The sequence below is a fragment of the Sus scrofa genome, chromosome 15 (assembly GCF_000003025.6).
Source record: "Sus scrofa isolate TJ Tabasco breed Duroc chromosome 15, Sscrofa11.1, whole genome shotgun sequence".
In the NCBI taxonomy this organism is placed as follows: domain Eukaryota; kingdom Metazoa; phylum Chordata; class Mammalia; order Artiodactyla; family Suidae; genus Sus; species Sus scrofa.
This window is the reverse complement of record NC_010457.5, coordinates 118,372,567-118,389,933: the sequence shown is the minus strand read 5'-3', so window position 1 is coordinate 118,389,933 and position 17,367 is coordinate 118,372,567. Positions and strand designations below refer to the sequence as shown.

General features: G+C 38.4%; 1 protein-coding gene across 4 annotated transcripts in view; it reads right to left on the bottom strand.

The window, feature by feature from the left end:
* The window catches only part of XRCC5 (X-ray repair cross complementing 5), a 97,032-nt gene that overhangs the window by 62,041 nt on the left and 17,624 nt on the right, over window positions 1-17,367 (bottom strand). For all 4 annotated transcript variants that reach the window (XM_003133649.5, XM_021076277.1, XM_005672177.3 and 1 more), the window contains 5 exons: window positions 16,230-16,368; window positions 12,922-13,034; window positions 6,448-6,510; window positions 2,201-2,338; window positions 1,190-1,280 (listed from right to left, as the gene is read on the bottom strand). In XM_003133649.5, the coding sequence (XP_003133697.3) occupies window positions 1,190-1,280; window positions 2,201-2,338; window positions 6,448-6,510; window positions 12,922-13,034; window positions 16,230-16,368 (544 nt within the window). The remainder of the gene's footprint in view (window positions 1-1,189; window positions 1,281-2,200; window positions 2,339-6,447; window positions 6,511-12,921; window positions 13,035-16,229; window positions 16,369-17,367) is intronic.

Sequence of the window (17,367 nt, the reverse complement as noted above, 5' to 3'; positions counted from 1 at the left end):
GGAACTCCAAAGTTCTCCTTTTAAAACTGCTCTTCTCATTTAAGTTTGGAATTAGCAAGAGGTAGAAACAGAATACCGTGGAAACGCTGGCACCTTCTACACATTCAAGTCCATGCCTGGCTTCACATGACACAGAGACTCTTTTCTAGAAGAAACTGAAGAAACAGAGCCCTAGGGGCCCATGTGGTTCTTGGCTTTTCTCCTGCGCACTGCTCCCAACACAGAGAGAGAACCCAGTTCTGAGACTCACTGCACAATTCCCCACTCCCACACTGACACAGATTTAAACTGGTAAACTGAAACATATACTCATCATTCTGTGTTCTTTATGGTGTGTTCTCTACTCTAAGCCCACTATTGTTATTTTATGAGAACTGTCTTAAACTGTGAGATCTCAGGAAGACAGGATCTGTGTCTGTGAGAATCATTTTGTGTAGCACCCTGACATTAGCAGCCAGATGTTTAATAAAGCCCTCTTCTCACTAAGCTCCCAGTAACTCCTGGCAAGAAGGAACACCAGGACTTGGGACTGTTAATGTAAACTATGAAAAATGGGCAAAGAGAAAATCTCCAGCACTGTCACTTTTTGGTTCAGAGTCATATCATATTCTATGCAGGACGGCAGCCACAGTTTTGATACCACAGTCAATTCACTTGAGCAGAGGGCAAACCTTCTGCTCACAACTGGAGAATGCACATCCATTTCCAGCCAGCTGCTCCCTGGAGATAAGCTCTACATCAGAAGGGGGAACTAGAGAATGTTTGGAGAGTTTGGGGCAAACCTATTCCTACTGCTGGCTAAGAGTCACCTTCATCATTGCCGCAGATGAGTGGGACTAGAGTCCAACTACAGTTGACCCTTGAACAACATGGGTTTGAAATGCTCAGATCCACTTAACATGGATTATGAATGTATGTGTTCTACATAACGACACAATGTGAGATCGGATGAATCCACAGATGCAGAACTGCAGACACAGAGGGTCAACTATTGAGGTATATGCAGATTTTGGACCTGGGGTGAAAAGGGGTGGGGGCTGTTACTGCCCCTAACCCCGTCATTGTTCAAGGGTCAACTATAATCCCACCCTGTGAAATCCTAGCCCCAAACAATGACTGCAGACGGGTGATTTCCCAAAAATAGTCTGTGTTTAGAGCCAATAGGTGAGCAACATGGAAATAAACTCACCTGTGGGAGTGCATTTCTTGTTATTTTTCAAGGATGAAAACATGTACTGCCGCAAGTCTTCCATGAAAGGCAGCTGGATGTACACTAAACACTAATGAGAAAGAGGGCAGGTAAAAGCAGAAACAGCTGAATTAATGGAAGCATTTCAAACTAGTCTCAAATACTGTGAAAGTGGCACAACAGAAGTTTTTCAAAAATCAGACAGCTCCAGTCTAGGACATGGGAAAGTAAAGTGTTCTGATTTCTATGATTAGCTGTACAAGGAAATTGTACAATTGCAAACAGTACAAGGAATATTAAACATAAAAGGAACGCTTCAAAGACTATCGAAGTATATCTGCAAAATGCATGACCAATACAACAAATAGTAACTGACAGGCTGACGTGGAAGTCAAGATATCTGCCTTCTCACCCCACTTCTGCCACAGAAAGTTTCTAATAGGAAAATGGCAAGGAATCTAGATCTATATTTTAAACAGGAGAGCCCTAAATATTTTGTCAGGATCACGACAAAATTGTTCCCTCAACCTCTATTCACAATAAAAGCTTCTGTGAAAAGGGAGGTAATCTGTATTCCCTCTAGGTTCTGAGAAGTCAAGAAGGATGAGAACAGAGAGGTCACTGGATTGGACCCACAGAAGGTCATAGTTAACCTTTACTGATTAATAAAAAGCTCCTTGCATGCTTTTATAATTTATGTTCTTCATTGTGTGAAAAGAATGGTTCACAGATCAGCAGCTTCAGCATTATTTGGGAATTGGTGAGAAATGCAGACTCTCAGGCCCCACCCCAGACCTACAGAATCAGAACCTGCAGCTTCAGCATTATTTGAGAATTGGTGAGAAATGCAGACTCTCAGGCCCCCATCACAGACCTACAGAATTAGAACCTGCATCTTAACAAGATTCCCCAAGTAAGTCCCATGCATGCTAACATTTCAATAAGTACTGTTTAGTATAAAGGAACAGAAGGGGGGACAATTAGTATGAATAAAAGACCTGCAGGTTTTACCTCATAGGCATCCTTGATATAGGGAAAAGCCACGCCAACTTGGGGATTAGCTTTTTTGTCATAGGCGTATCGAACTACGGCCACCATGTCTAATTCGTCCAGAGCATGTATCAAGGAGGAAAGGGCAACTGCTGCTGCCTAGTAAGAAAGATACTTGTATTAACACATATCCAACACGTGAGAATTTTCAGTTAAGATTGTTATCCACCTTTTTCCTGTTTCAGATTTTTTTTAAGTACCCCTCTACCCATTTTAAGGCCGCGCTGGACACACTTGCACTTTCTTGCAATTACTGCACTTCTCCTGGAACTTCATTATCTAAATCTCCTCCCTCATCCCTTCAATCAGCCTTCTCTGAATTCATAGCCTCACTCTCTCTAAACAAAATCTTTCTTTGCCCCTCTCTGTATCTTTCTTCCCTTCATCTTCAAATTTCATGAAATAATAATCTTGCTGTTTCACTGCTTAGACCATACGTAATCTTCAATCTAATCCAGCTATTAATTCCACTTCCTTACTGAAATCATCCTCTGAAGTCCCCCATGGGCTCCAAATTACCAAACCCTTGGTTCGCATTCTATTTGTTTGACTTTTGAGCCTCTGATCGCCCCTGTCTCTACACTTCCTCCTTCTTTGGCTTCAGAAACAATACTCTCCCCTGATTATTCTACTTCTGTGGACCCCTGCTTCTCCAACTCTTTTCTTTCAACTAAACTCGAAACTCTACTCTTGGCCTGTCTCTCCAAATCTACTTGAGGATTATTTATTTTTATTCAGTCCCATGAATTCATGAATCAAAAATCTTTATTTGCAGGAGTTCCCTTGTGGTGCTGGATCCAGTGTTGTCACTGCTGTGGCTTGGGTTCAATCCCTGGCCTGGGATGCAGGTGCAGCAAAACGACAACAATAAAATCTAAATATTCAGCTTTAAAACTCTGCTAAGATTCAGACTTCTACTGTCTACTAGCTGGTAGGTAACTCGGGTATCTCAAACTGTCCATGACCATAACTAAGCTTACTATCCTTCCCCTTTTTTCCTCCTGTACTCCCCAGTTCCACTACCCTCACCTTGCAGTCCACCAAAGGAAAAGTCCTAATGTCTTTGATATAATTTCTCCTTACCATCCCTCACTTCAAGTGTTCACCAAACTCTACCAATTCTATCTCTACGTATCTTTCAAATTCTATCTATTCTCTTCCACCACTGCCTCTCCTGTTCCTAGAGCTGATCACGTCATTCTCTTCCATAAGAACCTCCCAGGGTTCCTCTATCCCAACCTCAGTAAGCTGATCGTTATTCCTGGGCAAGTCTTGTACTCTCTGTCCTTGAGAGCTTTTCACTGGTACGCTTTCCTCCTAGCTAGCGTGCCCTCTCCAAATCTCTGGCTCTCAAGCTTCTAACCCAAATTCAAGGCTCAGTAAATTGACAAGCTCTCCATTTCAGATTTTCTTTCATCCACTCTCTCTCTCTCCATTATTCCCCACTTTGTACTTTTCTCGGTGTTACAGCTAAACTTTGTCAAAGTTAGCTATGTGTATTCCCATCTCCTCCGTGGAAAACCTATACTGTCATATACCATGCCATCAAAATCTCTACAGATTTCACAATGAATTACTTTTTCAGTTCAATTCGGGGAATGTTTACTTAGTGTCTACTCTTCACTAGGCACTGTCTTAGGCCCTGTAAGAAAACAAAGTTGATGCCACTACTTCACTGAGCTAATACCTTCTTTACTAGAAATGGGATATGTACCAAGTACAGAATGTGTATATTCTAACAAGTCCCTTATAAGGGAGACCAGATAAGCACTAAGGCAAACTGAAGAAGTGATTACTCCCAATTTGCTTGCAAGTTTTTATTTGGGTGGCTTTGACAAGACAAACTGGGATATTTAAAGGCAGGAAGGACGGATGTGTGAATGGCCGCTATATTATCACACAATACTACACCTGTGGGAAACTCAACTAAAACTCCATTTCCTTCTCTTTCTCTTCTCCCCTTCTCTTCCAAACGCAGAGCAAAACAGCACATCAAAGTGTAGATTCTCTATGCCAAAAAAACCCCAAACATACTAATGACCAAAGAAAACATCTGAAAAAATGAATTATTCATAGACTCATAGAATATTTGAGTTGAAAAACAAAAGTATTCATCTAGTTTCACAATCTACTTGATGAGGGAATTCCCCTTCCCAACATCTGACTGGTGGGAGATTCTGCTTAGAACCTATAGGAATGGTGATCTATAGGAATGGGGATCCGACCATCTCACAAGGAACCAATCCATTTAGAGACAGCAATCCTTGTTGATAAAATAATTCTTCATCTTGAACCAAACTACCACTTGTTGGCTCTAATTTACCCTCTGGTAGGAAGCACAGTTGAGTTTCCATTCCAAGTGAAAATCCTCTAAGTATCTGAAGAAGACTAATATGTTTCTCATCCCTCCTACTCCCCTACCTACCTACACAAGTCTTCTCCGTGCAGTCTTTTACTGAAAGGCCTCATATGATATAGTTTCTTTACTCCCCTTACTTATAAGTTCCAATTAGTTAATATTTCTTCTTCTTCTTTTTTTTTAGGGTTTCATAATTTCTTTTTTTATTACTCAATGAATTTATTACATTTATAGTTGTACAATGATCACCACAATCCAATTTTATAGAATTTCCATCCCTATTATTCTTTTATTATGACATCAAGAACTGACACCACCAAGTAGCCTTTTACCATTAGTAGATGGAATTTTTTTTTCTTGAGTGACTCAAAGTGTCCTGCGATCTGTAGAGTCAGTATGAGGCAGGATTTGAATTACACAGCTACAACGCTGCCCTGGGCTAGAGCTGGCAAGTCTAGATGATCACATGTGTCAGCACAGCTCTGCGATGTGTCTTTCCTCATTACAGACCCAGCAATCACATGAAGGGATCAGAAAACGGAGAAGGGACGATAAATTGGAGTTAAAACTTCAGTAGATGTTAGAAACATAGTAGGTAGCTGTGTTGACACTACATATCAGAACTGCATGATTCCCAAAATAATTTGATTCAGAAGAAATGCATAAACTAGGATTCTCAAATCTGAGGATTCATATATGCCTACAGTGCTCTAATGAATCCTTTCAGTACTGAGTGGAAGCCAAGCATTTTCTTCTCCAATTCTACTGTTCTAATAGGATAACAGCATCTCCATTCACTAAATTAGCAGTCAGCTACCCTTCAAAAGTGAAGCAAAAAAGAGGACTAGATCACTTAAACCAGCACCCTTCCCTGCACTCCAAACAAGTCTTGTACCTCCAGTTTACCAGTTCCAAATGCAAACAACTTCTGAACTTAATGAGTAAGCAGTCTTAAACAGACACTAGATAGTAATCTTCCAGTTAACATCAACATCTCCGAGGAAACAACAAGTTCCTACTTGAAGACTACATAGAAATTATTTATAGAGAGGGCAGGTATGAGTGTAGGATGCAACAGTCATGGGTTGTCAGCCAGGCAGTAACCAGTCTGAAAGTAGAATCTCTTAAGGAGGTAGGAAAAGGGTGAAAAGAGAGTAGTGAGATAAGACCAATTTTTCAATGATGGAAGTGGTCCAGCAAGTCAGTGACACTCATCTCCAGGATGCTTCAGCCAGCACTAAATGTTCTGTTTATGAAAAAGAATGTGTTGGAGTTCCTGTCATTGCGCAGTGGTTAATGAATCCGACTAGGAACCATGAGATAGCAGGTTCGATCCCTGGCCTTGCTCAGTGGGTTAAGGATCCGGCGTTGCTGTGAGCTGCAGTGTAGGTTGCAGACAAGACTCAGATCCCGCGATGCTGTGGCTGTGGCGTAGGCCAGTGGCTGCAGCTCCAATTAGACCCCTAGCCTGGGAACCTCCATATGCCATCGGAGCAGCTCTAGAAAAGGCAAAAAAGACAAAAAAAAAAGAAAAGAAGAAAAAAAGAAAAAGACTGTGTTAACCTGACCCCAACCTTCCTGAACATGTGACCATGAGATTTCCATACCTAAATGCATTTGTTCAAAATTAATACTCACCTGGTCTCCAATTGCAGGACTATGTCCTCAAGCCTTGTGCTCATGCTATGACAAATTGATTTATTATTTTTCCATTTTCAGAGTTAAAGGACAGTGAGTTTTCCCATTGCCATTGCAAGAATTAATGTCATTTTAAACTGTAAAAGCCACAAACAACTCACTTAAAATGACAATCCCATGGCACTACCTCAAAAAGCTACTGTCAACTCACCTCATCATCTTTTGCTGCAAAGACCTTTAGAACTTGATTTCCCATAAAATATTTCCTGTGGACCTACAAGAATAAGTGGGGAAAAGAACTGGTTTTTATCCAAGATAAGTAACACAAAAAAAACATAATGCTACATGTTATTAAGAAATTCTATTCAAAATGCTCTTACTGAAAAATATTTATTGGTACATTGGTACTAGAAACAACTTATTACTTGACACTCAAATTAATTAAACACAATAAATAAATGAGAGCCTGGTTTATGTCAAACAGTGTTTTTGACACGATAAACACAATAATAAATATGACATAGACTTGTCATGAGGAGCTTAGACAGATAAATATGAAATTACCTGCAATGGAATACTACCACACACTGCTACCAGTGCACAGGAGTGTAGCATTATAGATCAGTGCTATGGGAGCATAAAAGAAGGGCAGCTAGCTTAGTCAGCAAGAGACAATGAAGGCTTCTACGAATGGTGACACCTAAGTCAAGACCTAAAGGATGTGTAGGAACTAAGATCAAAGTATGGGCACAAGTGACCTCGTCAGAGATAAGAGTGTGAGCCAGTCTGGAGTGACATAAACACATAGGACATTTGGGGAACTGCTTTCAGAGTAGCACAGTGCCGCAGTGCAAGGGGAAAGCTGAAGTTATATCAACAAGATTAGCAAAGATCAGATCAAGAAACCTCTTATGAGCAAAGTTAAGTGGTTTTGGATCACATCCTAAAGGCAATGACAAGGCACTGATGAAGTACAAAGAGACTAGAGTGAAGAACTAATCAGAGAGAGATAGGACTGGAAGAAGGGAAACTAGTTAAACCAAAAATAAGTACTATGTGTCTTTTAAGTTACTTAACTACCAGAGTAGCAGAGAAGGCAGAGATTAGAAAATGGACACTGAAGAGTTCCAAATATTATAACCACTTGCATCTCCCAACCAAGATCAACATCTTTCCAATCTCTGTTATCTTGAGTCTGGAGCTTTTATAAGAACGCACCATATGCTGCATAGGCAATGCTTCTCAAATGTTTTTTCCTGCCCTCCCATCTCTAAAGCTGAGAAATTGTGAGCATTTTCACAGGAACAGCAGCTCAAGAAGATGCAGTCTCAAAACTATGGGGGTGAGGGCCATATAATTTAAATACCCTCCATCTTCACTTCTATTCCCCATTTGAAGAAATATGAGAATAATCCTATATTTTTAGTTTGCTTCATTCATAGAGATCAGCCCTCCTATTGGAATCTATACTAGTTCTTGATTAATTAAAGAACAGTGAATGGTATCTTCTAAGGCACCTAGATAACTTCTCAAAGGATAGCCGGACATTTGGGGAAATTCTGGCTAAATTCTTATCAATCCTATAATTAGATATGAACACTAACAACTTGAAAGAAGACAAAATAAAAAGATTCTTGAAAATTTAAAACAGAAGAGCAACTCAATTCAAAATAAACAAAAACAAAACCATAAACCTATTTCATATAATGAAAAGTTTCAAAAACTATATATAGAACTACCATATGACCCAGCAATCCTACTCTTGGGCATATATCCAGACAAAACTTTCCTTGAAAAAGATACATGCACCCGAACATCCACTGCAGCATTATTCACAACAGCCAGGACATGGAAACAACCTAAATGTCCATGACAGATGATTGGATTAAGACAACGTGGTATATATACATGATGGAATACTACTCAGCCATAAAAAAGAACAAAACAATGCCATTTGCAGCAACATGGATGGAACTAGAGACTCTCATGCTAAGTGAAGTACATCAGAAAGAGAAAGACAAATACCATATTATTTTACTAATATCTGGAACCTAATATATGACACAAATGAACCTCTCCACAGAAAAGAAAATCATGGACATGGAGAACACTTGTGGTTGCCAAGGGGAAGGGGGAAGGAGTGGGATGGACTGGGAATTTGGGATTAATAGATGCAAACTATTGCCTTTGGAATGGATAAGCAATGAGATCCTGCTGTATAGCACAGGGAAATATATCTAGTCACTTATGATGGAGCATGATAATGTGAGAAAAAGGAATGTATATGTGTATGTGTGATTGGGTCACCTTGTACAGTAGAAAACTGACAGAACACTGTAAATCAGCTATAATGGAAAAAATAAAAATCATTAAATTAAAAAAAAAAGGTTCAAACCAACTCAATCCCAAAATGTTGGTTTCCCTCACTTTGTGAGAAAATATGTCATATTAATAAAGACAATTTTTAGTCTATTCGATGGTGCAGACTTATACTCCATCTTAGTTGGCAAGGAGAACACCTGCCTTATGACGATGTGTATGCACTTGTTAAGATAATACATGAGAGAAGGTATGTAAAAATTAGAGTACTCAAAAATAGGCTTGTCCATCTGGTAGGCAGATTATAGCTGATTATTGGCATAATTTTGGAGTCAGAGAGACCTAGTTCAAAAGCCATTTCTACTATCTTCTAGCTGGGTGACTTTGGGCCAGTCATTTAACAGCTCCAAATCTCAATTTCCTAACGTAGAAAGAACATATGACAGCACCTACCGAAGAGGGTTATAGTAAGAATCAACTGGGAATTTATATAAAATGCTTAATATACTGACTGAAATACTATAATCACTCAATAAATGGCAGGTATTATGACTATCTTCATTATCTGTCTGATATTATACTTAAGATAAAAATAATTTAGAGCTTAAAAACAACAAAAAGTTGATTTAGAAAGTACTTCATGACCTAAAAGTTAATTCTAATTTAATAAACATCTTTCAACACAGAAAATGTACAATCTGTTCACCTCACTCTTGCTTTATCTTTTAACTAAATACCCCTCCCCCAACTCCCACCCTGGCACAAGTGATTTCAATTTTCTGAGTCCTGAATTACCCTTGCAGGTATTTTGGGTAAATCTTTTCTGCCTCTCTGGCATTAGCCAGATGCAATTCCCAACAGGCCAGTTTCTACAAATAGGTCTGAATGAAAATTCTGTTTTAATGAAAAGACTCATTAATAACCACAAGTTTTAAGTTTATATGCCTCTCAAAGCAAATAATTTTAAAGAAAAGCATATGTAGTGTAATTTGTTAGAGAACTGTAGTCTCTCAACTTCCAAAAAGTATTTATTCTCACCATTAAACCTGCACTGACTTTAAGTAAATACTCCCAGTTTTTGGCTTATGAGTCTTAAAAATTGTGGAGTTCCCGTCGCGGCGCAGTGGTTAACGAATCCGACTAGGAACCATGAGGTTGCGGGTTTGGTCCCTGGCCTTGCTCAGTGGGTTAATGAGCCAGTGTTGCCGTGAGCTGTGGTGTAGGTTGCAGACGTGGCTCAGATCTCGCGTTGCTGTGGCTCTGGCGTAGGCCGGTGGCTACAGCTCCGATTCGACCCCGAGCCTGGGAACCTCCATATGCCGCGGGAGCGGCCCAAGAAATAGCAAAAAGCCAAAAAAAAAAAAAACTGTATCTGACAGTTTGCACATATATGAAAAACATTCTCCCCAATCTCACTGAATTATTCTAACACTGAATTATAAAGGGACTATATGCTAGAGCAACATGAAGAAGTTCAAATCCGCTATATTGGGTAATATTTATTTTTATTATCATTCTCACTTGAGTTCTTCTTCTAGAACTAACTAAAATCTCTTCATCCCTACAGAACCTGAAAAGATGCACTGTCTGTTTATTCATTTTCATTGGTTGCCTACCTCAAGAACAGTTCATCTAATATCTCTGGGATTCTTTAACAACCCTTTCTAGGATAGCATACGGCATCCCATGGCCTTCAGTGAATTACTGCATTCCCCACTGTGTCTATTTTGTATCTCTGTATTGACATTTAAAAGACAAGGATGCCCATTCTCACCACTGCTATTCAACATAGTTTTGGAAATCCTAGCCACAGCAATCAGACAAACAAAAGAAATAAAAGGCATTCAAATAGGAAGAGAAGAGGTAACTGTCAGTGTATGCAGATGACATGGTACTACATATAGAAAACCCTAAGGACTCAACCCAAAAACTACTTGAACTGATCAACAAATTCAGCAAAGTAGCAGGATGTAAGATTAACATTCAGAAATCAGTCGTGTTTCTATATACTAACAATGAAATATTAGACAAGGAATACAGAAATACAATACCTTTTAAAATTGCACCTCAAAAAATCAAATACCTGGGAATACATCTGACCAAGGAGGTAAAGGATTTATATGCCAAGAACTATAAAATATTAATCAAAGAAATTAAAGAAGATGTAAAGAAATGAAAAAATATTCCATGCTCCTGGGTTGGAAAAATTAATACTGTAAAAATGGCTATACTACCCAAAGCAATCTACAGAGTCAATGCGATCCCTATCAAATTACCCATGACATTTTTAACAGAACTACAACAAACAATCCAAAAATTTATATGGAACCACAAAAGACCCAGAATTGCCAAAGCTCTTCTGAAGAACAAAAACCAAGCAGGAGGCATCTCTCTCCCAGACTTCAGGCAATATTATAAAGCCACAGTCATCAAGACAGTGTGGTACTGGTACCAAAACAGACAGACAGACCAATGAAACAGAATAGAGAATACAAAAATAAACACAGACACCTATGGTCAATTAATCTTTGACAAAGGAGGCAAGAACATACAATGGGAAAAAGTCTTTTCAGCAAGTATTGCTGGGAAACCTGGACAGCTGCATGCAAATCAATGAAACTAGAACACACCCTCACAGCACACACAAAAATAAACTCAAAATGGCTTAAAGACTTAAATATCAGACAAGACACCATCAAAATTCTGGAAGAGAACATAGGCAAAACATTCTCTGACATCAGCCTTACAAATGTTTTCTCAGGTCAGTCTCCCAGAGCAACAGAAATAAAAGCAAAAATAAACCAATGGGACCTCATCAAACTGACAAGCTTTTTCACAGCAAAGGAAACCAAAAAGGAAACAAAGAGACAACTTACAGAATGGGAGAAAATAGTTTCAAATGATACAACTGACAAGGGCCTAATCTCTAAAATATACAAACAACTTATACAACTCAACAGCAAAAAAGCTAACAACCCAATTGAAAGATAGGCAAAGGAACTGAACAGACATTTCTCCAAGGAAGATATACAGATGACCAACAAGCACTTGAAACAATGCTCAATATCACTGATTATCAGAGAAATGCAAATCAAAACTACCATGAGATACCATCTCACACCAGTCAGAATGGCCATCATTAATAAGTCCACAAATAACAAATGCTGGAGGGAGTATGGAGAAAAGGGAACCCTCCTGCACTGTTGGTGGGAATGTTAAGCTGGTACAACCACTATGGAGAACAGTATGGAGGTACCTTAGAAAACTCTACATAGAACTACCATATGACCCAGCAATTCCACTCTTGGGCATATATCCGGACAAAACTCTACTTAAAAAATACACATGCACCCGCATGTTCATTGCAGCTCTATCCACAATAACCAAGACATGGAATCAACCCAAATGTCCACTGATAGATGATTGGATCAGGAAGATGTGCTATATATACACAAAGGAATACTACTTGGCCATAAAAAAGAACAAAATAATGCCATTTGCAGCAACATGGATGGAACTAGAGACTCTCATCCTGAGTGAAATAAGTCAGAAAGAGAAGGAAAAATACCATATGCTATCACTTATATCTGGAATCTAATATATGGCACAAAGGAACCTTTCCACAGAAAAGAAAATCATGGACTTGGAGAATAGACTTGTGGTTGCCAAGGGGGAAGGGGAGGGAGTGGGAGGGACTAGGAGCTTGGGGTAAATAGATGCAGAATGTTGCCTTTGGATGCATTTAGCAATGGGATACTGCTGTGTAGCACTGGGAACTCTGTCTAGTTAATTATGATGGAACACATAAGGTGAAAAAAAGAATGTATACATGTATGTGTAACTGGGTCACCATGCTGTACAGTAGAAAAAATATATATATAAATAAATGATTAAAAAATATATATATGACTTATGAACAAGTTTCACATCCTAGACCTCTTTGGTGAGCAATCAGAAGAAGCGTGACTGGCATAAATAATGATATTCTAATGTCTACGGTCATTCAAAACCAAATTAGATCTTCTCTCCTATAAAACACTCAAGTATACATTAACAGTTAAAGGAAGCAATACAGTAGCAAAGAACTGGATGCCGTTTCTTTAAGGCTACCATGAGCTATGACCAAGAGCAAAGTTAAGTGACTTTTAACTGAACTTATTCTTCCGATTCATGCTGACTTCACTATATCTTGGTTTTTATCTTCAAAAAATCAGATAGCAATACCCTAGATCACATTTTAGAAAAACTGTAAGTGAAATAAATACATATTACAAATAAAAGGCCCAACCAAAAGCACACCATCTCAAATAATAATGAGAACAAAGCTCATTTGTTTTGTTTACAAATAGCAGAATAAGCGCTATACCTGAGAAGATCGACAAAATCCCAAAACTGAGAAGCACTTCCCCTCCGATTTATATTTCATTTGTTCCTCATCCACTTTGGAGAAAGGAATGATATCACTCCCATAGCGGAACCCTAGAGAACAAGAGAAGAGCATCTGTTAAGCATATGGGGCCTCATTTTCCTCGAGCTGAATTTGGCCCCAAGCATACATTAACAATACATGCACACTCCGGATTAAGCCTCATATACTGTTCCCTGGAATCAAATTTCTGCCCCTTATGATCAATGGGGAAAAAGAAGCAGCAGATCCACAAACAACATATACAATACAGAAATAATTAAAATCTTGTTACATTTTTAGAAGTAGCATATTCTGCAATCTAGTTACCTTAATGATTATCCAGCCTAGAAGAAAGAATGTAGCAAATGCAATGTACTAGTTATACTTCAAAGATAAGCCATGGTTGACTAAAGTACAGTCATGATTTGTAAACACAATAACAAGAACACATTTATTCAGAAACCTGGAGACCCACAGAGAAAAATGCCCACAGGAAATTTTCAGAACAAAATGTTCTCAAAAATGTATGCTGGAGATATACAAATGCCTAATGCAAGAAGCCAAAATTCTTCAATTTAGAAACATTCAACTGATAAGTTGGAAATTTTTCTGCATTTAAATTTATTTTATTTCTGGGTTTGGATTATCTATTTTTTTTCCTTTTAATTACTTAGATTATTCATACAGATGTAGGCTCTTAGCTCCTTAAAAAGACAAAAAACAAAAAACAAAAACAAAAACAACAAAAACTCCAACCCTGTTCTAAGGCCTGTGCTCTATGGAAGGTCAGGTCCTTTCAATGTATAGTCTTGTATGTTTAGTGGGGAGAAGGATCATCAAAATCCAAGGATTCTGACCTTGGGCAAATGGAAAGGAAAAGCACACACATCTTCACTCCAAGAAACAAAGAAGTATGTGTGTTTGGGGGCAAATTCTATGACCTAGCGTTTATTAGTTCCTCTCCCTTTGCTGAGGCCATATATTTAATCAACAAGTATTTTCACATATGTCTTTTTAAAAAAGCTAATGGAGGAGTTCCCATGGTGGCGCAGTGGTTAACAAATCTGACTAGGAACCATGAGGATTTGGGTTCAATCTCTGGCCTTGCTCAGTGGGTTAAGGATCTGGTGTTGCCGTGAGCTGTGGTGTGGGTCACAGACATGGCTGGGATCCTGCATTGCTGTGGCTCTGGTGTAGGCCAGGGCTACGGCTCTGATTAGACCCCTAGCCTGGGAACCCCCATATGCCATGGGAAAGGCTCAAGAAAAGGCAAAAAGACAAAAAAATAAATAAAAATAAATAAAAAAAATAAAAAAGCTAATGGAAAGAACATTTCAACAAACTTCAACAAAAAAATTAAGTGGGATATGTATGGCAGATAATTAAAAGTGGTATCTAGGAGTTCCCTTCATGGCTCAGCAGAAACAAATCTGACTAACATCTATGAGAACACAGGTTCGATCCCTGCACTCGCTCAGTGGGTTAAGGCTCAGGCGTTGCCATGAGCTGTGGGTGTTGGCTGCAGATTCGGCTTAGATCTGGCGCTGCTGTGGCTATAGTGTAGGCCAGCAGCTGTAGCTCCAATTCGATCCCTATCCTGGGCACCTCCATATGCCGCATATGCGGCCCTAAAAAGACAAAAAAAAAAAAGTGGTATCTAAACCAAACGTTTTTTTAGACATCTAACTTGAATCATTTAACAGTTACCTGAAAATTCTAATGAAAACTGACTTATGTTTTCTGGTTCATCTATTTAAAGGGTAAATCAATAACTCTAACTTTTATTCATGGCAAAAAGTATGGAACAAACTACAACATATAACCATATGCCTTTGTTTGCATATATTAGTTCCTCTAAGAAAGAGAATGCTATATATTAGGGGGTAGAGAGTAGCAGACAGGCAAAGGCGGTATATGGATAACTACACAAAGGTCAGAAAGAAAAGATGTACATCTCTGCTCTTGACCTGAAACAATGTTGAACTCTTCCTTCTCCTTTGATCCACCAATAAATTTGCTTTTTGCCTAAAATAACCAGAGCTACTTTCTTTGCTTATGACCAAAAGAACTGGCACCCTCCTCTCTAGTCCCTTCTCCCTCTAATCCATTCCATACCCAGATGTCCTATTAATCTTCCTAGAACACAGCTCCAATGATGCTCTGCTCCTCAAAACTACAGACAATTCTATGTTGCTTTCAAAATTAAGCATAAACTCTTCAGTCTATCATTCAAAGCCCTTCTTCAGAACAGTATGTAGAAACACAGACGTTGTAGTAGGACAGCCCCCAAATTAAAATTCTGCTAGTTGCTAACTACGTGACCTTGCATACGTCAGTGAAAGACATTCAGCCTCTATTCCCTTAACTGTAAAATGGAAACAACAAGAGTGCCTACTTCACCGGTTTTTGTGAAGATTAAAAGAGAAAATACAGGTTGTATTTTAGATACTACCCTGGAGTATGAATCTGCATATGCCCAACACACCAACCCAACTACTCAGTATCACTGAGAAGGCCCTCTACTTTGCTGGTCTTTTACCCTTAATCACGCTATTCTTTCTATTATGAGCCAGTCATTATACCAGGATTGAATGACCAGCCAGCAAAGGAGCCTAAGGTCTGAGTCCAAAATTTCTGTTCTCAGCTGTACTACAGTACTGAGTTGACTGAGAGATATTACATTTCTAACTTAACCATCATTTGGTATCTTATCATTTAATTCTTGAACATCCAGACATTCTCAGCCAGTTTCTAAGCCCTCTGGATAGAGATGCCATCTAGATACACTATATAGGTCAAACAGGGATAAATATATGAAGTACAGCTATAAAGATCCTAGTGAACATAAAGCAATATAACAAACAGAAAGAATTTTTCTTACCCCCTAAATTACCTTAAGGGAGCCAATCTGGCAGGATATAAGACCTGAAATTGGCACCCAGAAAAACGACCCTGGAAGTCAAAGATAAAATAAACACAAAATCTGCTATGGTCACATTAATATTAGCATTCTCCAAGCTAGTAAGTTTCAAACTTTAAAACAAAGTCAAGTACTAAGTCCTGTCCCTTAAGACACTTAAAACCCAGAGAGATGGAATGCCCAAGGGTACACCTGCCTCAGAATCATCCTAACTAAAGGACCCAGTGTCTCATGATCCCTTCAAACAGGTGCGTCTCTAAACAAATAATAATACAAAACCTAGTCGCCTCATGTCATCTAGAAGAAAATCTTCTAGACAAAAGTGAAACTCTGATTGACATAATACCTTGAATAGTATCCTCTTTTGGAACTTCAGTTTCATCATCATCATTCAAGCAATAAACTGTTTCTTTTCGTATATCTTCCTTTTTTAGGGTTCTTGCATCCACAGCTGTCCAAGACTGTTTAACTTTCTCCTGGAGAATCTGATTTCCAAAAGAAAAATAAAGAGAAAACAAGGAAAGCTAGGATTCTGACTGACAAAAGATGAACACCTACTATCTTCTCTCCTTTACAGAAAAGAACCCAAAACAATTAATCTAGCTATCCTGTTTTATGGTCTCCTGCCTACTGTAGAAGTTTCTGTTTATTTTATAATTCCTTCTACATTTTATTTCCCCCCAGGATAATCCATAAATAAATATTTATATCCGTAGGTATGCCAACACTTTTTATGCAAAACCCTCAGTCTGTCTAGTAAGAGCGAATCTTACATTTTGTTACTATAGTTTTCCAATAAAGAAGAAAGGGAAAGCAGTCTAGCAGTAGAAATAATGGGAAAAAATGAAAAAAATAAACTATAAAAAAGAAAGGAAGGAGACTCTATTCTCATTCCCATTATGCTAAACCTTGATGGAACCCAAAATAAAGAAGTGCCCCCATGGTTTTCAGGCATGTGGCATGTTTTGGCATTAAGCAAAAAACAACAAAAAAATCTGACTATATAGGACATTTTTTTATATTTTGAACATTTTATATATTTAAAATTTTTATATGTTTATTTTGTATATTTGAAGAAAAAAGCGAGGAGGGTCATGCAGAGGCATGGATCAGAGACATACTCAAATTGGAATTTCATCAAATAATTACTAAGAGCAATTCATTTTGAGAAGTACAAATGTACATATATTACAAAGGGCAATTTCACACTAACAAGCCAATATCTTTTGATATTTCAGAAATGCTACTGCTACCAGATCATTAATAACTGAATTAGATATGACAGAGTTTTCAAAACTCTGAACTTTGGGGTATATCTGTCTTTCTGCTAGAATTCTACAATGACACAACTTAATGCTTTTCATTTTCTTTCTTTAAAAAAGAGTTTGAGAGAAAGGCTGAAACTCATGATTAACCATCAACTGTCAATGGAGAGAAAGAGTATGGAATCAACTTCTATTACAGACAATTTTAAAACTTCCTCT